The sequence below is a fragment of the Phallusia mammillata genome, chromosome 8 (assembly GCF_965637545.1).
Source record: "Phallusia mammillata chromosome 8, kaPhaMamm4.hap1.1, whole genome shotgun sequence".
Taxonomy (NCBI): domain Eukaryota; kingdom Metazoa; phylum Chordata; class Ascidiacea; order Phlebobranchia; family Ascidiidae; genus Phallusia; species Phallusia mammillata.
In genome coordinates this window covers 16,185,114-16,212,708 of record NC_137259.1, presented here as the reverse complement: position 1 = coordinate 16,212,708, position 27,595 = coordinate 16,185,114, and the positions used below count along the sequence as shown (strand labels likewise).

Sequence of the window (27,595 nt, the reverse complement as noted above, 5' to 3'; positions counted from 1 at the left end):
TCCCACTTTTTCACTTATAAACTCGTTAGATAAGATGACCTTCTATTTATGTTCGGCCCTGTAACTCACTCACTTAAATCATTGGGAGGTACGTGAAGCACTGGTCTACCAGCAACACAGAATAACTTTGAACCATTTTATTTCAAGAACAAAATACTGTGCAATACATAACAATCCATTAATATGCAAATGATGATTGTGCTAAAATTATACAGACAATACCAACACTGAAAAGTCAGCTACTTAGCACACTTTGCACTTTGGAGTAGTGGGTGAAGTTCAAGGTTTGTAAAGAGAAAGTAAGTCCCTGAAACAAATTAAAAACTGTAAAAATTAGTACAAAGTTTGATTCAGATAAATATCCTAATAGATTCAAATAATTTGTTGAGACTTCAAATAATTTGTTGAGATAAGATGCCAGGCCTATTAAACGTGTTACACCATATGGTAAGGCATGGCCTGAGAAATATCTAGCTCTGCGAAACCAACGACAGGGGACTTCCTGGGATTCATGCTCTCAACTGAGCTACTCCGTATGTTTAGTTTGGCCAAGCACTGTTTCTGGCATATTAGGGCTCTACACTTTGGGTAGGGGTGAACAACATGGGCTGTTACATTACAAACATCAATTCCACATTACTCAGCATCTTAGGACTAATTTATTATTGCAAGATGGCCGAGTGGTTAGCACAACCGCTTAGTGTTCACAAGATTGTTGGTTCTAATCCCATCTCAACCACTTGTGCTACCCAAAGCCCAAAAAATATTAGAGAAACATAATGGGTATTCTGCAACACTTTCAAGCCAACATGACTCAATAGACTTAGGCAAATCAATTGTAGATATTGTGACTATAACACAGTTAGGCATTGTCTGCCTACATGTACAAAAGAAGCAAACAAACTTACTTGTGCAAGTAAAATAACAAGTATGAGGTAGATTGTCGTCCCAGTAAGACTTTACTTTCTGAAACATTTTCAACATGGCTGTCATCGAAACATTGCCACTTGTGAGCAGAGATGTCACTCAAAACATCGCTAACATAATGTCCTGTAAAAATAAATCACATGTTGCTAGTTAGTCACTACTAAACTGTTCCATTGGACTATTATAGTATGACAGGCCTACTACAGGATTTGGCACCCACAAGATTTCAATTTTACTATATTTTTGTGAAAGTGTGAATGATTTTGACATTATTTTTGGATTCTTACCGACATTAGAAGATCCTCCTTTATGACTCACAACACTGACCAAGCGATATGAATTTGCCTCTGCTTCTATTTCTTGGTCACATACATCATCAACCTTCAAAATACAATAAAAAAAATTCTCAATAAAAACTGGCAGTGGTTACTGGGGATTGGCCGGGCAGAGCCAGAACCTGAGTACTCAGTACTGAGCATTGCTGGTTTTGGTGTTTGGCAGAGCAGTTGCACAAACTAATTGGAGCATTAACTTTGTATATTCATGCTATGCTCACTATATAAGCTATTGCTGCCAGGCATAGTATCAAGTTTGAAGAGCTCTTTCTGGCAAATGTGACATTTGGGGCCTGCACAGCTTAATACACCGCTGGTGATGTAAGGAACCTTGAACAGCTACAAAACTGGCGTGGAATTGGGAATGTTTGTAACATCACCATGCACCGACCTTTAGCATGAAATGCTAGGCATTAGACCAAACAGAGCATTTGCAGTTTTAGCCAATCCCTAGCGGTTACATAATTTTACAAACCTTTTGTGACAACTTCTCTGTAGTCCCCTTTGTGTCAAGTTTTTCTGATGGTGCAGTTGTTTCCAAGGACGGCACCAGTTGTTGATTGCTGTCACTGGATTTGTTCTGCAAATTAATTAAATAGTAGCAAGAGACAAGCCAGTATTGCCCAGTCACTTTATATAGATGTTTATGTGTCTACAACCAGATACTTCACATACATATCAACATATGTTAGTACATGCAAATTCGAAATATCAAATATTTTTTCAAGCTTAGTAGACAATTTTCCAGGGTATAAAAATTGTGCTTGTTCAAAAATCGTTTTTTTTTTTTTTTTTTTTAAATGTCGAAAAATACAATAAAAAAAATCGTTCTGAACCAATTCATTCATTACAGACAATTCCAATTGTGGAAAATATATATGTACTGAACTGAAGCTTTCAGTGCACTGAAATTATTCTGTGTCAACTCTATTACATTGCATAAACAAAAACCAGAACCAACCAAAATCCTTTGCATTTGGGCTAGTGCAGGGTGTAGTACAACCTTTGATACTGTGGGGCTAAATGCAAGTGCCAAAATTAGATTGTGGGTCACACCCGTGTATAACACAAGGTGATTTTACGCTCATGTTGTTCACCTCTGTCCATATGCTTAACTACAAGTAAAATTTGCATTTGATTCTAGCCACATATTGCCAGGTTACAGAAAAATAGCATGGCGCATTAATCTGTTCGAAAATATATAGCAGTTAAACTCGTTTGCCAGTACATTTGAAATCCAAGTGTTTCTGCAGGCCACACAACCTTTAATCAAGGGCCACAGGTTGCCTACCCCTAGGCTAGTGTATGTAAAAAAATCAAGTTTTGAACAGAGAGATAACAGTTAGTTCTTCTTTACCTGGTTGAACACAGGATGAGTTACATCATCGTCATGATCAGATTCGTCAGACAGAAATGCATCCAGCTTTGTAGATCCGATTGTACTAAATGATGACATTGAAGTTGATTCAACTGATCCACTGCCATGTGACTTTTGAGGATCACTGCTTTTTTTCTCTGGTGAAATTGAAGGAACAGTTTGTGCAGTTTGTTTTTCTGTTTGATTCGCTTTCGTGAAGAAGCTCGTGCATTTAACTGGAGTGTTCGACAAGCATGCATTGTTTTTTGTTGTCTGTTCGGAGGTTCCAGGCAAAGACATAATGTTTTCATTTGTGTCTATGCTTGTAGTGTTGTTGTTAAGGAATGTTGGGACTTCGTTATTGTTGTTTAAGCTTGAATCCTTCAAAAAACAAACTTAGTAAAGAGTTTGATAAAAAATAGTTTTGTTACACTATTATGCAAAGTTACCTTGTCATTTTGAAGAGACAACTGCATAGCAAGAAGAACCTAAATAATAATAAAAACATTTTATTACCAAACCAAAATATCGTCGTTTAAGTGTTAGTGCATTTAGTACTACAACTTGTATGTGCAAATTTAAAAATATTCTACAAAGATATCTTTGGAAAAGGGTTAGGAAAACATCGTGACACAATAGCACTGTGGAACAATCACCTATCCAAAACTGCACAACATTTGGACTTATTCAGCACAAAAAGTAATAGATACTTTACCACATAATAAAGGATGTCAACCTTGAGATTACTTTAATACAACCACCTTACCTGTTCATCTTCTGATAAGTTGCGTAGTTTATCATGGTGTAATATGCCGTTGTACTGTTTCTACAAAACAAAAAAACAAGTTGTTATAGTGTAACATTAGGCGTAAGTTTAATACACAATGACAATACCTGCTGATTGTCAAAAAATTCCATTTCACTCATTTCTAAAGCTTTCGTGAGTTCTTTGTCGTCTTCGCTTGACAATAAATTGATCGTTTCTGTTTTTTCCAGAGGAGTATTTGTGTTTCCATTATTATTGTTGCATTCTAAAAGTTAATTTGTTAGAAGTGATTTTTATGGCTGCAAAAAGAATAGAATTACCTTTCGACAATGGGGTGTTGTTTAAGAATGTTGCAACTGCAGGCAATCTGTAATATAAAAAAGTTCTTAAAACTCCCAAATTCAAACACTTAAATAACTGGTACACATGATTTTGCCAACTGAGAATGGAAAATATTTTCTAAGTAACCAAATCAGTTAATAAATTTACTTGGAATATATATTTTGCCTCACTGGCCTCTTCAGTTCCTACAGAACCACAGAATAAAACATAATAAAAGAAACTAAAACACAACAAAGTTAAGTATGAAACCATTAAATTCATTGACTGGTTCTGTTACTTGAAAAATATTGTTCATTCTCAGTTATTTATTCTCATAAACAGTAATCGTAAATGACAATGCTGTCTGTTGGAGGTTCTGATACTGTTCAGTATCATCCAATTATTTGAATTCATTATTAACATGAGCATAACTAATGATAGGCTGCAGTTCATTATTTAGTATGCAATAAAACAGAATTGCCTATCAACAGAATTTCAATTTACGAAAAACATGTATACTACTTAACTTAGGACTAGGGCGATTATTTTTTGACTTAAAAAACGAAAAATTTTGACCTACAAATTGAAAAAATTCTGATTCTAGAGCCGTCTCAACTGGTCCCACCAACATTCCCCCCCCCCCCCCACCCCAGTTGTGTTATACTCACAGTGCGCCAAACTCACTTTCTGGTGAGCTTCTGCCACATAACACTTTATACCTAATTAATCATTATCCACCAATTGTGCCCTTCACTGTTTTTGCGCCCCATAACGTCTTTACATTGCGCAGCTTTTCCCGACTTGGTGATTGTTCAGTGCTATTGTGTCGCTATGTGTGCTTTCACCAAGCGAAATAATCTCAACTCAACTGTACATGATAGATGACTTACTTTGTGTCTGGTTCATCGTCACTAGCAACAATCACAACTTCCATCTGTGTTGAACCTGATTGTGGCTTCTCATGATCGTTGTGAAAAACACCTTTATCCACATCAGGCAGGGTTGTGTCAATTTCAACGTCCTTTGCACAGAAGTGATTGAAGCTGACATACAAGGGCAGTGCGACAGGTAGCCTCAGCTTTTCACTGTGATCTGAAGTCTGGTTGTACGAGTATCGCTTAAGGTAGATCATCATAATCCTGGCAGTAAAAAAAATCATAAGTGGGTCCTTTTTCATTTTAAGCAACAACAAAATTTGCGGACAGGGATTCAATGAAAGAATAAAAGCCAGATGCGTGTAATTTTTATCAGTTATTATGACACAGGTTTAGTGATAGGCATGGGTTTGTTTAGTCGCAGTATAGTTTTTCCAACTAGAAGTGATCTTTATGACCAGTCTACATAATGTGTTATTTTTTATTATAGCAGACCAGTTACAAGTATCTAATGCGTCGGCACTGGTCTGCAACCTTGTGTTCACCAACCACTAGGATACAAAACTATTTTGATTGCAGTTGTAACAAAAAAAGTTTTGATCAACATATTGTTTGGCAAACGACGTTTTGAAAAAGGATAAACTTATCTGAAAAAAGGCTATTAATGTCAAATTAGAATTTGCCTTGATGATTTACAAAGTCTCTTGAATTTAATCTTAAGCTGAAATTATTTGCGAACAGAAACAAAACCCAGAAAAAAACATAAGTCTTCAAAACAAAAGTAGGTTTGTGCAATTTTTTCAGAAATCCGAACAAAACTTACCGTGGTAACTTGACAATGTTTCTTGTAACAGTGGCTTGGTTTGACTTGCAATCTTCACACACATGTTCGATATTCTCCTCAGCAAAAGATGAATTTATCAAATGTTGCAAATGAAGAGTGTCTCCTGATTCATTAGTTCTGGAAGATAAAAACCAAACTTGTTAGTGATGTGCAAAATCTTGGAGCAAAGGGTTCAACCAAATACACCTTTTTACTAATAAGTCATTTGTACCCTGTTCAAAAGCTAATAGAATAAACACCATCACCTAAAACTTCACTATCAGTTAATCAATCAACTATGCTAACAGTAATAATCTAAATTGTTTGTTGCATAGTATTTACTGCCAAACAACTGTAAATTTTTTTTACAAAAAATGTAAGCCTTATACCTGGAGTACCCCTAAATAAATAAAAATAACTTCTTACTTTTGTTGCAATTCAACAGGCAAGTCATACCATTCATCCTTAGCCTTTGCGACAGATTTGCATCTGTGAAATAAATTCAGAACTAAAAACCAATATTGCAAGCTTGAGTTTAGAGAAAGGCCTTGGCTCATGAAGTCATTAACATTTTAAAATACCAAGTGAATGAAAGCATGGGTTTAAAATGCTGTGGACCCCTGGTTTATAGCTTGAGGAATAAGAAAAAACATACAATTTTTTTCTATAACTTACTTATTGCATACTATTTGCTGCACAACAGAGAATGAAAAGTTTTTTGCAACAGGACAATCAAGATTGTTCTCTGAAGATTGTTTTGTTGGTGTGACGTCGATGTTGTTGTTGTTATTTGCTTCAGCGACATTTAATTTGTTTGCTTTGGTAACATCTTCTTGCAACAAGTCGAGACATAATCGCAGAAACTCATGGGCATCCTAAAAGATAAAAAAACATACATATGGCTGATATTTTGGGATAAACCAAACTGAGCCAGAACCCAAGTACCAGACATCGCTGTTTTTGAGGTTCGTTGTGCAGTTGCACAAACTGCCCCGAGCATTTAATTTACATATTCATGCCCTTAGCATAGTGTTTAAAAGAGTACCCAGGAACAATAATTACTGTGTTAGATGGTGGAAAAACGTGTACCTCTGGGGCCTGTATGGCTTAATACGCCACTGGTGGTGTAAGGGACCTTGTAAAGCTACAAAACTAGCAAAAGCTTGTTCAAGCACCAAGCATTAACATGAGGAGCTCGGTATTTAACCAAACAGAACATTTGCAGTTTTGGACAATTCCTATTTGATTTTCATGAAAACACAATTTAAAACTGAACACTGGTTTTGGTTGGCTGGCCTTTAGCCACACACTGAGTTTATTTAAACGCAAGCCTTTCAAAGTGGGTTCTATCTATTTATTTACCACTTTACTATTTTATGAACTTTGTACACCATAAGAACAACAAACTGTATTATTTTTTACTGGGAACCTTGATACCATGCATTTTATTGCAAGATTGCAAAATGCAGTATAACAGGAAATCAGAACTCACATGCTGCAAGAAGCCATGGAATTGTTTTGCACTAATACTAATCGCATGTTTGACTTTTCTCAGCAAAACTCTCTTTTCAGAGTTAGTGGATGTACGCTGTTTCATCAGTCTTACCATTGACCTGGCAAAAAAATTGTAGATTGATAAATATATAATTTGATTAACATGTTGTGCCTGCAAAACATCAAAGTAAGAAAGCTGTTCATTGTCTTGTAAATGAAGACAAATTTGTAAGAATACAATAATTTCCAAGTACATATAACATCACAACGTAACAAATTTACTGTTATTATCATGAGACAAAATAAACTGAAATTTTGTCTAGGATGTGTTTATTACAAGCTTTTTAACCGAAATGTTCTATAACCTTATGTTACGTTTTTACTTTTTTAAGAGTGATGCTTTACATACAAATTATTTTCTTGTATTTTTACACTTGAACTGTTTTTTAATTGTTTGTTTTGCCGAACACAACACTATCACCAATAAGTATTTTTAGGACTTACAATAATAAGCTGTCGGTCTGTAACACACGATCTAGTTTCTTTCCGACAGAATAGAGATCATACTGGAATGGCAAGAGACCGAACAAGGATTGCAGGGTAGAATTCATGTAACAAGTATTTCCGAGGTTTTGAAACCTGTAAAGAAATATTAACAAAAAACATTTTTTTTTAAATTAACAAAATATGAGAAATTGTAAAAATAAAAAATGTTTGACAATTACCCTTCGCCTGAGGTAAATAAGTTTGCAGTGTCAGCAAGCGGCTGAAAAAGGAGATTTTCCTTGTTGTTGTCATTATTGTTATTGTCCCCAAACAATGATGACGTTCTGTGAAAAGTGCATTTTACTTTTTAATTTGTTGAAACATAGTTTTTTGATGACAATTTCATTTTCACACCAAAACATAAATGATCAATGATCATACATAAAGGCACATATTGTGATTATATGCATAATCAATTTGCAAAAATACTTAAGCAATTAAGTATGCAATTTTTATTCAACAAATAATATAACAGAGAAAAACAAATTAACTGATACGCAATTAACCAGAACTGTGTGTAGTTCATACCCATCAACAGATCCAAATTGGAACGGCCCAAAATCATTTGATGTTTTTCTGTAAAAAAAAAAATAATGTCAACAAAAGAGGATTTTAACCTTTTTTCTCATTACGTGGCAGGAGGTCACAAAAGTGAGTTTGGTACACTGTAAGTATAACATGACTGGGGGACTGTTGGTGGGACCAGTCAAGAGGGCCCTAGAACCATTCAGGTGTGGAAAGAGGGTGGGGTTCAATCCTAGTTGCAAAACTATGTTTGTAACTATCAAAAAAACACTCACTCAGGCTTTTTCTTGGGGCTGTCAGACTTTTGACCAACATCTTGCAGCAAAGACCTTCGTACACCGCTTCCCATAGCCTATGAACAGCACATGTGTTTTCAAAAAATATATATCAATTGCATTAATTCTGTGAGCAAAATTACACATAGACTCAATGCTCTTTTGTAACAACCATAATCAAACATATAATCTGCAGGGGGCAGGTATTATATCTATGCCAACATTTCAAAAAACAAATTTAACTACAACCAACATGTTAATACAACCAACCAGTTGCTTGGTTTTCTTTTTTGTGCATGTACTGTGATTAACATGGGTTTATCAGGGTAATAACACAGTTTTCTAATAAGACTGATTGAGTTTAGCTGCCAATTATTATCCCGATAAAGAAACATTAATTACTTGTACTAAATTCTGCCAGAAGGACATGAAAAAAATTTAAAAAAAATTCACATTCACAAACCAATTGGAATTTTGAAGGTGTTGATAGCTTTCTGTTTGGCGATGGTGTTGTGTGAACAATTCGCACTTTATTGAGCTCGGAGGCAAAACTTGGTGCGGAGGTGTTTGCTCCATAGAATGACCTCTTGGTAAGACCTGAAGTCAATGTAAAAAACATCCAAACTGAAGTCAATTTGTGTATTTGGTTGATACATAATCAGGGATTCTTAACCTGTGACATTGCCTTGTTTTGTAAAATTAGGTAAAAAATTATTTACCCGTGGTTTTTCTATCACTGCTGCCTGATGGTGGTGATGTGTTTTCTTTTTCGTCTGTTAGATCTGTGTGAATTTTTGCTTGTCGTACTTCGGCTTGCGCTCGTCTAATGCACAATGAAGATTAATACGTTTTTTAACACAAAAATATGTGGAAGGTGACTATTTGTAACCACAAGAAACAAAAAAGATTTGTAACTAAATCTTAGCCCTTAAAATATTTTCTTGTGGATTTTTATCGTTTGTTTAGAATGCAGATGCTTGGTTGACATTTGTCTAAAGTTCAGGGCCAATGATTTTATTTTGTGTAGTGCTTGATGAATTATCATTCAACCAAGATACTAAATTGCAAAACGGTTAGCAAAAATACAAAACACATTTAATGGAATTCTAAAAATAGCAACAAACACCAAAAAAATTGGTATACACAACTGAATATCATACAACCTGAAATCATCAAATTTCCTCTGGCTTTTCTTGGTCTCCTTTTTACCAGGTGTGACCTGAGTTATCTGACAATCCACACCTAATTGTACAAATAAATTTACAAAATAATTAAAAAAAAACTCATTTGCAACTACAGATGAAATAATTAATTTGACAAACTATTTTATGCAATTAACCAGATTATGCAAATAACCAAACAATTCTCAAAACAACAAAAGGCTGCAGTTTGAACTTATAATATCTTAAAATCTATTATTTGCAAACAAAATACATACTCACCTGATGTGGAAATGTCCTTTTTTGCACTTTTTGGGCTTTGTAGTTTGGAACCAAGCAAGTTCCTTCGCCCCAAAGGAGATTCTAGTGTTGGTAAAATGACATCAGATCTGGCATCAATTTGTGTTGTGTTTTTAAGGGGTGCTGCAACAAGATGGGAAGGTTATGTAAAGTAAAAATTATAGCAACTAATGAACTTACAAGTGGAAAGACGATTTCTCTTGTGTAAATTGTATTTGGGGCTAAGTGTTTTTCTTTTGCCATCTGTTGCCGTTTTCCATGGTGGATCTTTTGTAGGTGTCACAATTACACTTGTTTTTGGAGTGTTTGTTGTCATAACCAACCTAACATCACCTTCATAAAAAATATTTCAAGGCTCATTTCAATTTATTACCTACGAACAACATAAATGAAACATATTACAACAATGGGGCTATGGGATTTAGGTTTTAGATCTGTTTATTTTAAGTTGCAACCCTTAACGTAAACGGTGCACATAAAGCAGTTGAAAAAATCTTTATAACAAACTGTTAAGATGAACATAAATTCATAACTGGGATCAGCCCTTTCGGCGGATTCTCCACTGAGCCTGTGTAGCTCAGTTGGTAGAGCGCGAATCCCGGAAAGACTTCTGTTGTGGGTTCGAATCCCACCGCAGGCTAGATTTTTCTAGCTGGATTTAGGTTTTAGATCTTTTTATTTTAAGTTGCAACCCTTAACGTAAACGGTGCACATAAAGCAGTTGAAAAAATCTTTATAACAAACTGTTAAGATGAACATAAATTCATAACTGGGATCAGCCCTTTCGGCGGATTCTCCACTGAGCCTGTGTAGCTCAGTTGGTAGAGCGCGAGTCCCGGAAAGACTTCTGTTGTGGGTTCGAATCCCACCGCAGGCTAGATTTTTCTAGCCTACGCCTTGCCATATGGTGATGAATGCTTGGTGACCGGCTGATTCGGTATAGCGCCTTCAATGGCCCTGGCATACTGTGATTTATAACAAACTGTTTATAGTTCACACACAAACATGAAAAAAATATTTTACTATCTTACACACAAACCTCTGTCACAAAGCCACCAAGAAAAAAACGTTATTTCCACCCAATCTCAGGTTATTTCGGTGCGCAATGAAACAAAATGTAATTAAATAAGAAGAAAAAGACACAACCAACTTGTTCTTTTTGGGGCATTGCTCCCAGCTGGTGGCGTTGTATTTTCCTTTTCAGCAATATTTGCAACATTTTGGGGTATCTTTACTTTAGTTGCAGTTGTGCTGGATTTATCAATTAAACTCCCAACTGCACAAAAAAATATGTAAAAATAAAACCAATGGGAAATTTATTCTTAAAAATATGAGTGCTAAAAGTTTTAAAAATATTCTATGTTCTCTGAAAGCTACAAAAAGAAATTTAGACATTTAGTTGTGTACTCACTAGTCAGTTCCCTTTCTAAGCAATAAACATGTTCTAAATTCAAGCTTCAAAACTTCAAAAAATTATAACATCAAAATAAGTTTTTTAAGGGTACCTTTATCCAAGTTATGTGCTTTAAGTTTACCAGCAAGAACATTTTTGGATGGTGAAGCCTTGGCCAACTTAGTAGGAGTAGTTACATTGGTTTTACTTGTTTTTTCATCTAAAAACAAAAGCTATGAAACTATTTTGCATGTGCAATAGGAAGAAATATTGTAAATATCATCAAATAACAATCTGGGTAATTTTTTAGGCAAAAAATAGTCAGATATACAATCATGTTTACCATTTGGCGAGAAATTCCTAATAATCCGGATTACAATGTAAATTACTCAATGGATGTTATAACTGACGTAACAATTCTGCAAACTCACACCCCAACTTTAGATCATTTAAAAACAGTAACATACCTAAAACCTTTTGAAGAAAAACATCCATTTTATGAGCATCATCACGTGAGACACTTTTTATATTAAATGTTGAGCGTTTCTTGTGGGATGTAATTGTCACTCGACCAACAGAATGTTGCACTTGAAACTTGTCCATTTCTTCACCAATCTTTAAAAATAAACAATATATGCATTTGTTACCTGTTTAAATCATGTTAGCCTGTAAAATAAAAGTGCTGTCAACCCAATTTTGCTGCTATTAGTTCATTTGCACCGACAAAGACAAAAAAATAAAAATAGTTTCAGGCTTCACTCCTTAGTGTTGGTTTTTCTTTATTCAACAATTATTTACTACACTTATGTGCCAATACTTGTCATACTTAACACTACTTACTGGGATATCAATACGTTTTCCATAGGTAAACTCTACAGTCATCACATGTTCGCCTTTGGCAAGACTATTTGTAGAGAAGCTAATATGAGCTTGTTTCCAGGCCCGTTCAAACTTCCATCCTGCTTCACCCGACTTTAAAATACGAAATTCGACGTTCTTTGCTCGTACAGATGTCATCCACTTTTTACTCATTGATTTAAAGGTACAAACAGACAGCCAGAAATGTTGTTGTTGACTAAACAGAACATAAAACCCAAAACACTGCTCTAAGTTTACTAATCACGCGTCGACTTTGATACGCTTGGTGAACCTTTGGCGGGGAAACTCTGATCAAAGAAGATTTTATTTGCCGATCGTTTTCAATTTTCTTCACATATTTTTCAATTTGTGACCAGAAATAATACTATAAAACATAAAAACCCAAAAATAAACCACTATTTAGAAGAAATGGCAATGTTTTATCTATTTTTGGGGGGTTCTGCTTTGGGTGATGAAAATAAATGGTAAATTCATAAAGATCATAAAAAATATATGATTTTTGTGCTGAAGGTGTTTTGTCACGGTTGAGTGCACGTTAGTAAACAGTGGAAAACGAGAACCGCTAGTTTGGTTGTTTTTTTGTTTGTTTTGCTACTGAATTTAGGTCGTAAAACGTTAAATAGAGATCAGAAGTTAAATAGAATCTCAAACGCTCGCCAAATCTGGCTTTACCGAAGTTTATAGTCTGTCAGCAACCACTGTCCACTAGATTAACCATAAACGTAACTACAAAGAAAATCGACAACAATGTGCTGCTGTAAAAATCTCAGAAGTGTATATTTTTGGACCAAGTACATACTGATATTCTACAACTTCATTTTTCAGGTGTGTATTTAAGACATCCACGGATTTGAAAATTTTCTACAATTTTATTTGCAAAGTTTGCCAAAATTTAAGTTTAGTTGGGAATGTTAACAGTTGTACAGTGTTTTGCCCACTATTTGTAGCTCATTTGACTGGAATTACTTTTTTTAATCTTTCCACTGAATTTTGGGAGAATAACATGAATCAATCAATCAACAACTAGATTAGACAATATGGAAGTTTTAATGTGACATGAAACTGTACAAATTGCAAGTTTGTTTTTACCTACAGGTGATTGGACTTGCACTGGTCGCCTTGGGGGTGTATTCTGAAATCATGCGATCAACATTCACTGATACAGATCATGTCTTGGTTACCCCATCTGTGTTTCTCTTTGTAGTTGGCATTGCTGTGTTCAGCTTTGCATCGATTGGTTGCATTGCAGCACTTCGAGACAACTATTGCTTGATATATTGTGTAAGATTCTATTGTTGTACATGTTTGCTAAAAATAAGCCTTAAATGTATTTTTGATTTTGTTATTGCAAACTATTTTTTCATTTTGGGGGTCACCAAAGTACCGTGGCTAGGAGGTCTTAAACCAGATGATCAACCTCTTAGCGGCCTATTAAAAAGGTTTGGAACAGGCCATGCAAGGACGGAAACTATGTGGCCCCCGGGCGTCATTATTAAACTTATCCGGCCCGCTTTAAAAAAAGTTTGGTGACCCCTGATGTAAGCCATAGAATTTGATTCCAAGCTAAAAAAATTCATTTAGCAAACCATTAAATTCTTTTAGCAAACCACTTTTTTTTCACAGTTCATTACTATCGCTTCAGTCAGCATAGCCCTAGAGGCTGGAGCTGGAGTAGCTGCTTTGGTGTTTAAAGACCCTGTAAGTTGTAATGATTGACAATTACTGAGTGTGCATCCTTAATTCTTCACTTAGAGATTTTGCAGCAATTTCCGCTAACAGCAAAGGTAATTGTGCTTTTTTATATGTTTGGTTACAGAATGTAAAGTATCTCATGTCCAAACATTTTTAACACTGCATGTGACTGAGATTTTAGTCTTTTATCGCAAATGATTTGGTACAATCAGCACTTTTGCACAATTTCTAACCTATTTTTTACTCTTGTCAAAGTGCTTTGTTTATTTATGTAAAAAACACCTCTATTGCCACATGCTGTTTAGGCATTTGGAAATGCATGCAGATGCAAAGAAATTCAGCATGGTAAATTTCAAAGTTTTAGTAATTGAGAACGTTGTCATTCACTTGTTAGTCTAAACCTGCTTTGCTTGAAAACTAATTTTTTATGACATGGAACCTAATTGGCATCGCTTTGTATTGTTTTTAATTGTTTACCAATTTTACATGTACTGTATTGAAAGTTCTTACTAATTGCAATTAACACGTTCATGTGTATTAATTTGTCAACCTCTTTCATTTTGCAGGCAAAGAATTTTGTCAATGATTATGTAAAAAAGGGTTTGATAACATACTATGATGACCAAGATCTCAAAAACGTTGTTGACTATATACAAGTGGAGGTAAAAAATGTTTTTTTTAAGCAATTAAGACTGTTTTTTGGTTCTGCATAAAAAAAAACAGCACATGTCTTATGCATCCATTTACAGATTGTTGTGGATATGTTGTTTTTTTCTACATTTTTAAAGATATTTACTGCCAAACTTCTGAAACATATTGCTTTCCCCGTTTTATGCCTATTTTTAAAAAAATTACTGACAGGCTTACTACAAAATATTGCTTTTCAGTTTTATCCCAAGACAACTGATGTGTTTGACACCTTCTTTTTCCGATGCCTTTGTTAAATGTGTCTTACATTTGACTGCATTTATGTCTAGTGTTTATACAGCAACATTACTCCTCACTCTAACTTAAAAATATTAACTACTTGTTTAGTTTGAATGTTGTGGTGGAAGAATCTATAAAGACTGGCAAATAAATCCTTATCACAACTGCTCTGCACCAGGCCCTGCAGCTTGTGGAGTCCCATTTTCATGTTGTGTTCCAAACTTTGAGGATGATTATGTCATTAATTCAATGTGTGGATATGACACAATGGAATTAAAGGTTAGAAAAAGCATGTGTTGTTTTATCTAAAGACAGTGCATACCGTTTCAACCTATATAGTTTCATCAGTGAAGCTAGTGATGCATTGGCTAGTGTAGCCATCCAGTAGCACTCCAGTTTGTTGGGGGTATCAGGCTAAAAAGTCATGCGTCACATATTCTGTTCATGCCACAATTGGGCCTAAATTACAGAGAAAACTGGTTTACAATGGCCAAGCAACTTCTATATGTGAAAAAATTGTATACTCGCTTAGTGACTTTCCGTATCACTGTAAGAGTAAGGGTTGATTTGAGTGTACATTTTTGTATTCATCACTTAGATTTTTGAAGCTGTTCAAGTTATACATGTCTATGGATGTATAGATGCTGTCCTTGATTTTGTGTGGAACAATTTGGACATATTGGCAGGCCTTCTACTTGGGGTTTTTGTTCCACAGGTAACTTGTTTGTGTAAATCCTAATTGTTATATTTGTGGAGTCAAGGTAATGAAACAGCAAATGTCTTTCTGAGATCTGTGCAAAAAATCACAGGCAAACAATGACAGTCGATTCGAAGCCAGATCACAGGGTGTGCAATAAACTTGAAATAAAACAAGTCATGTTGTATGTGTTCTGACTACTGATGTGTGTTGTCTATTTTATTTTCACCTTACTTTCTATGCCATGGTAGGCTACTGTCATAGGTTCAAATGGGTTAAATTTTCTGTTGCTTGCCTGATTAGCTATGTTGATTCTGTTGAACATTGGGTCTGTAGTTATAAATAAAATAACCCGCCCTCAAGATTGCTTTGTCTTGCAATAAAACTAACAGTTTGACGGAGGACTCCTTGTGAGCATAACATATTGAGGCATTGCCCTCCCACCGAAGAATGAAAAAAAAAAAACAGTCCTAAGTACATTGTTCTTTACAGCTCGCTGGCATAATTGTGGGTCTAGTATACTTGGATGTTCTGAAGAAGTTGAACACAAAACCAACCCCTGAAATGGGATTGATGATTGGCTGACACTGGAGACATCAACTGTTTTTCAAGTCTACAATAAAATTTTCTTCAACTAGGTTTACTTTTCTGTGCCTTACAACTATGTACCACTGTGTCCCAGACATTAATCAATGTTCCTACCTTCTTTGTAATGTGCAACAAAAAATAAATAATGTCCGCTGTATTATTTAACACTTTATAAATTGTAGCTACCTACAACTTGAATGGTGTTTTACCTTCAGCACGTAGCAAAATGCTTCATGCATGTATTAAAACTTCTGGCATGTGCCATGGTACTGCGAGGATACAGATAAAGTATTGTAACAACAGTGTCTAGTACAGGTTTGGTTTACTATAGTGGTAAGAGATGATTTCAATCAATTTGCACGAGCTCGTAACTCCAAACACTATGTTGACAATGTGACTAGAGTTGTAAGTCGGGCCTGACTTTACACCCGATATATAATTTTTGTGGCATTTCCACCTATGGGCATGCTTTGCTTCGTTTTTTTTTTGGAAAAAAGATCGGGTTTGGTCTAGGTTTCGGGCTGGTACCTGCTGGTCCAATTTAGGCCCACTTGCTGCCCAAGATATCCTTTTAAGCTAGCGACTAATGTCCCAAGATCTTGGAAATTTTAAAAGCAGTTGTATCAGCCCTGCCTTGGACTGACAGCAGGTCTGAAAATATTTCCTTTAAGAGTTTACTGTACTAGTCTGACCTTGCATAAGAATACGGTACTTTCTGCCATTGGTTTGTATGTTTCGTTGCAATTGGTGCATGTTACCATTATCACATCTGGTATTATCACTACAGTAAAACCTTGGGACGTTAATACGAATGGGTTCAGTTGCAGATGAAAGGAACAAATATGACGCCTTAAAGTTATCATCGGTTCTTTAATCAAATAGAATCTGATACCTCTGTGTAAGAAGATTAGCCTTTCGACTGCGTAAAACCAAAACGAGATATTGCTTATATGTATTGGTAAAATACCACAATATTAAAAATACGCCCCCCGCAAGACTAAAGATCTTGAAAGACTGATTGCAAAAATTTGTTTTACACGATTTATAATAATTCCAGCCGATTACCCAAAAACATGTAATTGATTCAGATTTTATGTGTATGCAGGCCATATTTACCAAAAACTGTATGAAAGAAAAAGTTAACATTTATAATTACAATGTTTTTTGCGAGAACTGCGTTTACAGGTTTTATTTTACAACAGTTTAATTTACTGGAAACTAACTTTTCTGCGAAACGCTGGTTACATGGTAAAGCCAGCTAATACAGGGTTTTGTGTTTGCATAAGCACGGGGCAATCAGTTTGACCAGCACCGATGCCAAGACAAACAAACACGCACCGTGGCTGAGTTCCAATTAATATAAAGAGTAAATGTTACCAGAGCGTAGCACTTTGTTTTCGAAAAACTCATCTTAGCGGAAAGTCTAATCATTAGACTCTAATGTACAGAATCTGACCTTGACGGTAGGCTATATAAAGTCGGACATTGTGAGGTAAAAAGTAGCCTAATCTTAGTGTTCCAGCAGAGTGGTGAATTGGAGAAGGTGAAAGTACAAAACCAACTCGAAGTTGTAGCAGAAAGTTTTTTTTGTGTGGATTTTTTAATGAATTGTTTTTAATATTCAAAGATGAGCAGAAACTTATTTCGATAACTTTTCTTTTCTAACCTGACGCTACAAGCTTATTTTAGTAACCAAAACAATTAAATAAGTACCCACTTGGGCTACAAGCTACTTGACCACACAATGACCTTCCAAAAAAGCAGGAGACAAAACATGTTTCAAATGTGCGGCCTCTTTTTTTACCAGGGTTTAAAATTAAATACTCCGAGATTTGCTTTGTTGAGGTGCAAAAATCTCTCAAGCACTAAAAAGTTATGGGCTGAAAATCACCTTTTTAACCCTTGTTGTGTGTAACTTTGTAGAGTACACCCAAAAGACCGAAACCATGAAAGTAATCGTAGCTGGGTTGCCGAAAACCGGCACCAAAACTATGAACTGTGCCCTACACTTCTTGGGTTATAACAGACTCTACGATTATCCAGAAAATTCATACTTCTTGCACAAACAATGGATGAAGATATTCAAGGAAGGACCGACTGTAGACCTTTTGAGGCAAATGTATGACGACGTAGATGCGATTTTTGATACGCCCGCTTGTTTTTACTGGGAAGAGCTAGCTGAGGCCTTTCCCGAGGCAAAGGTAAGTAGGCTACGGTTTTTATTAAAATCTATACAAAACAGGCTGTTCAACCAATTTGTTACGCGATAGAGCAGGGGTCGGCAACCTTTTAGGTGACGCGTGCCAATTTACTTGTTATTTCCATGTGTTAATGACCTCGCGTGCCAACGTTTTTCTAAATAATAGTGGTTCGTGCCAGCAGATATCAATAATAAAGAGAAAGCAGAGTGTTTTGTGCATGTAAGGCTGAATTTTAAGACAATGACATGACAAAAACTATAAACAAGCAGTGTGACAGGTTAAATTGTTACTTCAATATAAACACGCAAACTTTGGCACGCGTGCCAGGGGTTGCCCCTGCGATAGAGCCTCAGTCTAACTCTAACATAATGGGAATACGCATAAATTGTCTGAATTTTATAAACTAGAGAGCTTTAACACAAATTTTACCGGCCAAATTGAATGAAACTTTTGTTTTCCAACAACTTGGCTAATCAAATTCGCGTTAAAGCTCCAAGTTTGTAAAAAATCGGACAATATATGATTTATGTTTTTCCCTAAATCCTCTGTATTATTTTTGACCAAAAACGGCGCCTGTGAAGCATATTCGCTTAAAATATGGTTGGAAAATGTGTTTTCTGAATACTTCGGTTGTAGCCTACTGCGAGATAGGTGCAAAATAAACCGAAATGTTTGCCTTGTTTACTATAGCCAATGTCGTATCTGTTTGTACAAATCCTAATTTGGTTCATGCAATTTGTAACTTAGCCTTAGTGCAACATATTAGGTTAATTACAAAGTGTTTGGTGCTATGTCTTGAACTTATTTATTTATTTTTAGATCATTTTAATGGACAGAGACGAAGATCAATGGTATCCGAGTTTCGTAAAGCAGATAAATGCTGTTAACAGTAGTTTGGTGTTGCGGTTGATACAAAACTTTACTTTAATGGGGATTTCGAGGCTGAACTACCGATGGCATTGTTGTAAGTTTATTGTTTTCATTGTTTGTGTCTAGCCGGCATGTAACCAGTTGCTTAAAAGATTCTGTTTACAGTTGCACTGTGCGGCGGTCGTTCATGTTGGCCTTTCGACCAAGTTACTCTGCTGAACGAAAATTCGATCAGGCGGATGTTCAGACAACATAACCTTTATGTAAAGGAGGTAAGCTGGATTCTTCCGTAAATTCTTCCGTGGTCCTGTTTTTCTTATCAGCTAAGTTTTGGACTAAAATCATATAGTCATAGTGTCATAACTTGAATTGTGCCTTTGTTTTAAAGCGAGCCCCAAAAAACAGACTTTTGGTCTACAAACCCTCTGATGGCTGGGACCCCTTGTGCAAGTTTCTCAATGTTGATGTGCCCGAAGTTCCATTTCCACACAAAAACAAAGGTGCCGAAATGTTTGAGGAATACAGAAAAACGAACGAATCAGTAAAAGCCTTTGAACGACATTTAGTGATGTGTATGTTTTTCTATGCAGCACTGGTTGCTTTTCTTGTTTACAAAATATTTACCTGGTTCTAACTAATCAAGAAATTGTGTTTGTCGACATACAATTCGTTTTTGATTGTTTTTTGCTGTTTTGCATTACAATTTAATCAAATTTTTATTTTACACAAAATCCAACCTAAATTATTATGATATGATTGTGTAGGCTATGGTTGTTATGCAATACCTCGTATTGTTATCTATAACAACTGCATATGTGATTTTTTGTGCTGCATTGTAGCCTATCTACATGTAGGCTATTATACAGTGTATGTATTCTCAGCCCTGTTTTTGCTGTTTAAAAATATTGTAAGAAATACCACTTTCATGGCTATATGTGTTAAGCTGGTTTTAACCGGTTGTTTATAATATGTACGGATGTAATCATGATAAACGCAATTGTTTCGAAGTTTGTTACACAACGGAAAAAGTAAGGATTATTGGTATAACTGTGTGATTAAAAAACAAAACAAAACGAGTAAACCCAAAATTTGTCATTGTGATCAAGGACACCCATTCAAACGCATGCGCTGCAACAACGGTTTAAAAACACAACAGCTAACGGAATGGCATGTTTCCAAAACCTGAAGGTTACATTCTCAATTTTGCAAATAATTAACAAATCGACGCCTATATGCCCAGCATCGTATAATTACAGCCATACAGTCAATATTATAACACAATAGAGGATTAGAGTACACTGCTGGCAATGTATGAGATGTATCGTGATAAATTAAATCTATGATACTATGATGTTTTAAACCAAAGGTGGGCAACCTTTTTGCATGCGCGGGCCAAAAAGTAATGATATATTGAGGAGGCGGGCCGCAACGATGGTCATGCAACATAGCACTGCTAGGCAAAGTCAAACACACAACAATTTTGTCATTGTATGTCACAATACTTATTCTTAGTAATCAACTAATAACTATCAACGTTCAATGCAACAACTCTTTGGTACAAAAATGGGATTTTACACACACATTCCGTCTGACCGATTAAAATAAAATACGAGTCGCGGGCCGCTCCAAAGTTGCTCGCGGGCCGGATGCGGCCCGCGGGCCGTAGGTTGCCCACCGCTGTTTTAAACGAATAAAAGTAAAGCCACTTTATGACAACGGTGTACAAAAATACTTATAGTTGTTAACTCAATGGAACGCATTTATGGAATACGGCACATATGTTAAGGCGTAAAGCTTTGTTAAACCTTTGTTGACTACTGGAGTAAAACCATTATGTCTATGCGGAATTTTTTTTGCGTTCGCAGTCAATAGTTTGGTTGGATAATGATATGATTTACTCTGGTACAAAACCTAAAAACGACTCTAAACCATTAACCAAGAGGGCTTTAATGATCCATTGTGTTTAAGACTATAAAATATTGCTCTGTCATATTTTGTGTGATCAATAGAATGCATTCTATTGATGTGCGGGTCGATTGTTTTGAAACAAATGTCCATTGTTTCTTGTGCGTGAGACAATGATAGCGTTTGGTTAACGTGGCATTTTTAAAGGAAGTACCGACAATCGTGTGGGTGGCAAACATTTCATGCCTTATTCTACTATTTTATAATGGGTTAGTCTATTTCATTACATTATAAAACTTTTTTTAAATATTCTTTGGTCCATTTAAATCGAGATTGACTGTAGGAATTTTGTCGTTGAAACAAAAGAAGATAGCAGTATAATGTTTTATTAAGCCCACATGAGATTAACATGGGCAAGATTTGGGTTTATTTTAACTGATTATATGCAAGACATGTTAAAAACCTTCCGAAATTTGACGTAGTTAGTTACCAAGTTCAGTCATGCGCATAATGTAAACAAACGTGATTGCAAATTTGCAACTGGTTTGGGAAACGAATGAATTTTGGTGATCCGAACTTTTGGGTAAGCGCTGTTTAGCAGCGAATAATGCAACACCTATTGCTATGTAGTTTATGTGTACGAATACAAACTTTTTTCAATAGTTTTGGTTCAATTCTTTTGGTTATGAATGTTACTAATGTCGTATCAGTATTGAAATTTCAAATAAACTTTAACTTGCTTTTGGTTGAGTATATTTTGATAATTAAAAAATCAGTACCCATTGTAGAAGTTTCTAACATTATTAGATCGGTTCTTTGACTATTCTTGCCTTTGTGTGGGGTAAAACTTTTTACTTGTTGCAAAGTGGCTGCAGACTACTTAAGGTTTTACACACTTCTGCAGACTAAAAGTTTCTGATGTTAGCAATTTGATGATTTGGTTGGGCATGCAGTAGAAATTTGGTGGTGTTAGCATTTTGTTGTTTGTACTCTCAGGTAATAGTAGGAATGTACCACGTAAATTTGCTGTTAGCATTTGCTGCTTTTGTTTTAAGCAGTATATGCATTTGCAATGGCAAACCTCACATTGTTGTGATACTTGCTGATGACTATGGTTTCAACGATATTGGCTACCATGCAGTGCACCATCATTCAGACATGAAGACACCATTTCTTGACTCGCTTGCTATGTCTGGTATAAGACTGGAAAACTATTACATCCAACCCATTTGTTCCCCTTCCAGAAGTCAACTAATGAGTGGCAGGTATCAAATCCACACTGGCCTACAACATTCTGTCATAACACCAACACAAGCCAATGGTCTGCCACTAGATAATATAATACTGCCGGAGCAATTAAGGCAGTGTGGGTATGATACACATATGGTGGGAAAATGGCATCTTGGTTTTTATGAAAACAGCTACTTGCCATGGAACAGAGGGTTTAATTCCTATTTTGGTTATTTGACTGGTGGTGAGGACTACTATACTAAATATAGGTGCTGGACTAAAGACTGCTGTGGTTTTGATATGGATTCCAATGAAGGGCCTACTAATGAAACATATGGGGAGTATTCAGCCCACCTTTTTGCTAGGAAAGCAAAAGAAGCAATTGATAAGACTGATAAGTCGAAACCTATGTTCTTGTATATTGCTCTTCAGTCTGTCCATTCACCAATGGAGGTACCAGATTCTTACTTAAAACCATTTGAACATATTAAAGACTACAAACGCAGAATGTATGGTGGCATGGTTGCAGCAATGGATGAAGCTATCAAAAATATTACTGACCATTTAAAATCAGCCAACATGTGGAATGATACCATTCTCATATTTTCAGCTGACAATGGTGGCCAGACTCTATCTGGTGGAAATAACTGGCCATTAAGAGGTCGCAAAGCTACCCTATGGGAGGGTGGTGTTCGTGGAGTAGGGTTTGTCCATAGTGAAGCGCTAAAACTGCCAAACCCCAACAACAAATCCAACAAAGAGATGATACATATATCTGATTGGTTTCCCACTATTATGTCTGCTAGTAATTGCCCCTTGGTTAACAACACACAACCTCTTGATGGCTTTGACCAGTGGCAAACTATTTCAAAGTATGCACCTTCCAAGAGGTCAGAAATTCTGCATAATATTGACCCATTGTATACAAAGTTTTATACAGGGACCAAATTTCAAGGCAATACTGTAAGATTGGGATTTGATACATCTGTGCATGCTGGTATCAGGTCCGATAATTGGAAGTTACTGACTGGAGAACAGGGAGATGACAGGTGGATTGAACCTCCAGAGTGGAACCAAACTGAAAGTTGGGTTTCACCCCTTGAAAATCCAGAGCATCCAGGTTTTCCAACCAATTCTGATCCTGCCAAACTTGTGCGACTTTTTGACATAGCAAATGACCCTTATGAGCGAGTAGAGGTCTCTGAGAAGTACCCAGACATAGTTGATACTTTGCTTGTAAAATTGGCTGCTTACAATGCGACTGCTGTACCTGTCCGTTATCCTCCACAAGATCCAAATGCAAATCCTAAATACCATGGAGATTTTTGGGGACCATGGGAAAAGTAAAGTTTAAAAACTGCAGGTTCAAAACCTTGGAATGATTAAAAAAGCCAACGTGTTAGTTTGTGTTTTGTGTTGGTGCTATTTTATGATTTTTCATGAACATCTGATGCACAATTTCTTCAATATTCTTTACACTGTATATTGTATTCTATTATGCAAAATTAATGCACTTTCAAATTTCTTCATTTGCTATAATTTGCCTTTTTATTGGGAATCGTAGTAAAACAATATGGTGTTAGAAAACACTGTATAACTGTCATATGGGAGAAGATTTCAAACCAAACCAACAAAGTATGCTTGTACACCAGTGTTGGTAGAATCAAGTCTTGAAGTAACGTTGAGGTTTTCAAAGTACAGCCCTGGACATGAAGCCTGTAAAAAGGCATAACTTGACATTAGTCACGACATTGGAGAGCTAAATAGCACATTGAGCGTTTTTGATGTTTGAATCCCATTTATGTTCTCAACATATTTTGCTTTGAAAAAGGTAAAGAAAGAAAATACCTAATGTAACTAAACTCAACGTTAGAATGACTGACCTACAATCAGTCTGTTCTTCTAATTTTTGAGAACATAACTAAGCTTGCCTTGCCAGCCCGTTATGGGAGATTGTTTCAAAACAAATGCTTTTCTTATGCGTTGCAAAATGACAGCGCTTGGTAGCGTGGTATTGGTATTTTTAAAGTAAATACCAACAATCGTTCTTATTGTACTATTTTATGATGGGTCGGTCTGTTTAAAGAAATTATAAAACTTTTAAAACACTCATTGGCCCATTTGAGCTCAGATTGACTGTATGATTCCAAAACCAAATGGTATTAGGAATTCTCTCATAGTACAAACAAAAGAGGACAGCAATATAACGTTTTACTAAGTTCACCTGAGATTAACATGGGCAAGACTTGCGTATATTTTAACTAATCATACTGAAGACATGTCAAAATATTTTACTTACAGTTTATAATTTGTATGGTTCGATTGCTTCCGAATTATTACGTACCTACCAAGTTCAGTCATGCGCATCAAGTAAACAAACGTGAACGCAAAATTGCAACTGGTTTCGAAAACCAATGATTTTTGGTGATCCGAACTACTGGGTAAATGCTGTTTGGCAGAAAATAACACAACAGCAATTGTTGTGTAGTTTATATGTACGAGTACAAAGGGTCAGCACCCATTGTAGACGTGTTTCTTAACATTTTTAAGTCTGATATTCTTGCCTCTGTGAGTGTGGACCTGCCTCAGTGGAAAACTTTGTACTTATTGCGAAGTGGCCGCAGACTACTTAAGGTTTTACAGACGTCTGCAAACCTTAACTTACCAGTTTCTGATGTCAGCAATTTGATGATTTGGTTCGATTTTGAAATCAACATGGCATGCAGTAACAATTTGGTGGTTGTTACCATATTGCCGTTTGTACTTTCAGGTGTTAGTAGGAATGTACCACGTAAATTTGCTGTTAGCATTTGCTGCTTTTGGTTTAGGCAGTGTATGCATTTGCAACGGCAAACCTCACATTGTTGTAATACTTGCTGATGACTATGGTTACAATGATATTGGCTACCATGCTAAGTTCCACCATTCCGATATGAAGACACCATTTCTTGACTCGCTTGCTATGTCTGGTATAAAACTGGAAAACTACTATGTTCAACCAATCTGTTCCCCGTCAAGAAGTCAGCTAATGAGTGGCAGGTATCAAATCCACACTGGCCTTCAACATTCTGTCATTAAACCAACACAAGCCAATGGTCTGCCACTAGATAATATAATACTGCCAGAGCAATTAAGGCAGTGTGGGTATGATACACATATGATTGGAAAATGGCATCTTGGTTTTTATGAAAAGGCCTTTTTGCCATGGAACAGAGGATTTAATTCCTATTTTGGCTATTTTACTGGTTCTGAGGACTACTACACAAGGTTGAAATGCCATGGTAAAGAATACTGTGGTTTTGATATGGATTCTAATGAAGGACCTACTAATGAAACATATGGGGAGTATTCAGCCCACCTTTTTGCTAGAAAAGCAAAGGAAGCAATCGATAAAACTGATAAGTCAAAACCTATGTTTTTGTATATTGCTCTTCAGTCCGTCCATGCACCAATGGAGGTACCAGATTCTTACTTAAAACCATTTGAGCACATTAAAGACTACAACCGCATGATGTATGGTGGCATGGTTGCAGCAATGGATGAAGCTATCAAAAATATTACTGACCATTTAAAATCAGCCAACATGTGGAATGACACCATCCTAATATTTTCAGCTGACAATGGTGGTCAGACTTTACGTGGTGGAAATAACTGGCCATTAAGAGGTCGCAAAGCTACCCTATGGGAGGGTGGTGTTCGTGGAGTGGGATTTGTCCATAGTGAAGCGCTAAAATTGCCAAAACCTAATTACAAATCCAACAAAGAGATGATACATATATCTGATTGGTTTCCAACTATTATGTCTGCCAGTAATTGCCCCTTAGTTAACAACACACAGCCTCTTGATGGCTTTGACCAGTGGCAAACTATTTCAAAGTATGCACCTTCCAAGAGGTCAGAAATTTTGCATAATATTGACCCATTGTTTACTCCACTGTATACCGGAACCAAGTTTAAAGGCAATACTGTAAGAATGGGATTTGATACATCTGTGCATGCTGGTATAAGGTCAGACAATTGGAAGTTACTAACAGGAGAACCTGGAGATGACAGGTGGATTGAACCTCCAGAGTGGAACCAAACTGAAAGTTGGGTTTCACCCCTTGAAAATCCAGAGCATCCAGGTTTTCCAACCAATTCTGATCCTGCCAAACTTGTGCGACTTTTTAACATAGCAAATGATCCCTATGAGCGTTTAGAGGTCTCCGAGCGTTACCCAGATATAGTTGATACTTTGCTTGTGAAATTGGCAGCTTACAATGCGACTGCTGTACCTGTACGCTATCCTCCACTGGATCCAAATTCAAACCCTAAATACCACGGTGGTTTTTGGGGACCTTGGGAGAAGTAATGTTCAAAAACTGCAGGTTTAAAACTTTGAAATGGTTACAAAATCCTACATGTTAATTCGTTTTTGTAGTGGTGCAATTTTAAAATTCTTCATGAACATCTGATGTATACCTCTTTCTACATTCATAATACTGTTTTTTTTATTTTGTCATTCAAAATTGATGCACTTTTTTCTGGTGCCAGATACTATCCAACAGGGTTTCTTTTGGGGGTTCATTTTCCTGTTGAACCCCACCCTCTTTCCCTAACACAGGTGGTTAGCTTTTAGGTCCCAACTTGACTGGTCCCACCAACGTTGCTCCCCCTCAGTCCTGATGTTCCAATGCGCCAACCATCTATTGTGAGTCCCTGTCACATAACGCTTTTTAGTAACGGCGTAGCTGCAGCCGCTTATCATCTTTCCACCAATTGCGCCCTTACCTTTATCGCGCTTTGTAACGTCCCAACATTGCACAGCTATTTCCGGCCTGGTCAATATTTTAGCGCAATTTTTCTGATCCGATTTGTCTCACCGACGAAATAAAGTCATCTCAACTTTAAAATTCTTAATTTTGACAGACTAAACTCAACCTTAGAATGGAGCTAAAATCGGTCTGTTCTTCTACATTGTGAGAACGTAACGACGTTTGCCAGCTTGTTGTGGGAGACAGAGTTAAAGGCTTGGACTTCTGCTGGGAATAATAAGTTGTGTTTGTGCATTTGGCAAAAAGATAAAGAGATATGCAGACATCAGCAGAAACTAAAAGTGTGACCATGAACTAAAAGCAACGTTGGTGGAACCAGTCAGGTTGGGACCTAAAAGCTAACCACCTGTGTTAGGGAAAGAGGGTGGGGATCAACAGGAAAAGAAACCCTGTTGGATAGTTTCAGTATATTATTAAACAGTACTAAAAAAAGAATGGCACAAAATATACAAACAGATAAATAAACAATTAACAAATAAACAAAGAAAAATAACATTAAAAATGAGTCTTTGGGTGGTCGCGTCTCAGAGAGGGGTTCAGGGCTTCAGGAGTTGACCATGTCCTAGCCAGTTGCAGATGCCTGTGGAAACAACTGCAGCAAATTATCTGCTCATGCAACTACCAAACATTAGCACACTTGCAAGTAATTATGTTAGTTCACACAGCACGCGGTGCTTGATATGTTTAAATAGTTT

The 27,595-nt window shown here is 36.3% G+C and overlaps 3 protein-coding genes, 2 non-coding genes and 2 pseudogenes across 7 annotated transcripts; 6 read left to right on the top strand and 1 right to left on the bottom strand.

Moving 5' to 3' along the window:
• Positions 1 to 122: 122 nt before the first annotated feature.
• Positions 123 to 12,263, bottom strand: LOC145203899 (ubiquitin carboxyl-terminal hydrolase 37-like). The gene is made up of 27 exons (XM_080076264.1): positions 11,938 to 12,263; positions 11,565 to 11,712; positions 11,210 to 11,317; positions 10,855 to 10,980; positions 9,885 to 10,037; positions 9,687 to 9,827; positions 9,408 to 9,486; positions 8,964 to 9,067; positions 8,708 to 8,841; positions 8,245 to 8,321; positions 7,973 to 8,020; positions 7,624 to 7,728; positions 7,403 to 7,537; positions 6,897 to 7,017; positions 6,080 to 6,279; positions 5,831 to 5,893; positions 5,405 to 5,542; positions 4,597 to 4,845; positions 3,706 to 3,752; positions 3,514 to 3,650; positions 3,386 to 3,445; positions 3,069 to 3,107; positions 2,620 to 3,000; positions 1,738 to 1,842; positions 1,215 to 1,308; positions 909 to 1,050; positions 123 to 307 (listed from the first exon to the last, which is right to left on the bottom strand). The coding sequence occupies exons 1-27, from the start codon at positions 12,127 to 12,129 to the stop codon at positions 280 to 282; spliced, it is 3,354 nt and encodes a 1,117-aa protein (XP_079932390.1). The 5' UTR covers positions 12,130 to 12,263; the 3' UTR covers positions 123 to 279.
• Trnas-gga (transfer RNA serine (anticodon GGA)) lies at positions 10,271 to 10,344 on the top strand. Its single transcript has one exon. It is a non-coding gene; the product is annotated as a tRNA-Ser (tRNA).
• Positions 10,508 to 10,581, top strand: Trnas-gga (transfer RNA serine (anticodon GGA)). Its single transcript has one exon. It is a non-coding gene; the product is annotated as a tRNA-Ser (tRNA).
• A 247-nt stretch (positions 12,264 to 12,510) lies between the features above and the next one.
• Positions 12,511 to 16,045, top strand: LOC145205379 (tetraspanin-15-like). The gene is made up of 7 exons (XM_080078076.1): positions 12,511 to 12,801; positions 13,072 to 13,257; positions 13,600 to 13,674; positions 14,235 to 14,330; positions 14,704 to 14,874; positions 15,194 to 15,310; positions 15,785 to 16,045. The coding sequence occupies exons 1-7, from the start codon at positions 12,724 to 12,726 to the stop codon at positions 15,875 to 15,877; spliced, it is 816 nt and encodes a 271-aa protein (XP_079934202.1). The 5' UTR covers positions 12,511 to 12,723; the 3' UTR covers positions 15,878 to 16,045.
• Positions 16,046 to 17,322: 1,277 nt separating this feature from the next.
• LOC145205377 (uncharacterized) lies at positions 17,323 to 20,272 on the top strand. The gene is made up of 4 exons (XM_080078074.1): positions 17,323 to 18,081; positions 18,901 to 19,045; positions 19,117 to 19,223; positions 19,340 to 20,272. The coding sequence occupies exons 1-4, from the start codon at positions 17,827 to 17,829 to the stop codon at positions 19,583 to 19,585; spliced, it is 753 nt and encodes a 250-aa protein (XP_079934200.1). The 5' UTR covers positions 17,323 to 17,826; the 3' UTR covers positions 19,586 to 20,272.
• Positions 20,273 to 21,638: 1,366 nt separating this feature from the next.
• On the top strand, positions 21,639 to 23,689 carry LOC145205373 (arylsulfatase J pseudogene; annotated as a pseudogene). The gene has a single exon (XR_013853644.1). The product of XR_013853644.1 is annotated as an arylsulfatase J pseudogene (transcript).
• Positions 23,690 to 24,566: 877 nt separating this feature from the next.
• LOC145205372 (arylsulfatase J pseudogene) lies at positions 24,567 to 26,978 on the top strand (annotated as a pseudogene). Its single transcript, XR_013853643.1, has one exon. The product of XR_013853643.1 is annotated as an arylsulfatase J pseudogene (transcript).
• The last annotated feature ends 617 nt before the right edge of the window (positions 26,979 to 27,595 follow it).

Excerpts from the sequence above, each read along its gene's own strand:
- LOC145203899 (XM_080076264.1), bottom strand. The coding sequence starts at position 12,129 with ATGAGTAAAAAGTGGATGACATCTGTACGAGCAAAGAACGTCGAATTT. Across the intron at positions 11,318-11,564 it reads TTTTCTTCAAAAGGTTTTAG|ATGAAAAAACAAGTAAAACC; the intron begins GTATGTTACTGT and ends TTTTGTTTTTAG. Across the intron at positions 1,843-2,619 it reads CTCATCCTGTGTTCAACCAG|AACAAATCCAGTGACAGCAA; the intron begins GTAAAGAAGAAC and ends ATTAATTTGCAG.
- LOC145205379 (XM_080078076.1), top strand. The coding sequence starts at position 12,724 with ATGTGCTGCTGTAAAAATCTCAGAAGTGTATATTTTTGGACCAAGTAC. Across the intron at positions 12,802-13,071 it reads TCTACAACTTCATTTTTCAG|GTGATTGGACTTGCACTGGT; the intron begins GTGTGTATTTAA and ends TTTTACCTACAG. Across the intron at positions 14,331-14,703 it reads TTGACTATATACAAGTGGAG|TTTGAATGTTGTGGTGGAAG; the intron begins GTAAAAAATGTT and ends CTACTTGTTTAG.
- LOC145205377 (XM_080078074.1), top strand. The coding sequence starts at position 17,827 with ATGAAAGTAATCGTAGCTGGGTTGCCGAAAACCGGCACCAAAACTATG. Across the intron at positions 18,082-18,900 it reads AGGCCTTTCCCGAGGCAAAG|ATCATTTTAATGGACAGAGA; the intron begins GTAAGTAGGCTA and ends ATTTATTTTTAG. Across the intron at positions 19,224-19,339 it reads ATAACCTTTATGTAAAGGAG|CGAGCCCCAAAAAACAGACT; the intron begins GTAAGCTGGATT and ends TTTGTTTTAAAG.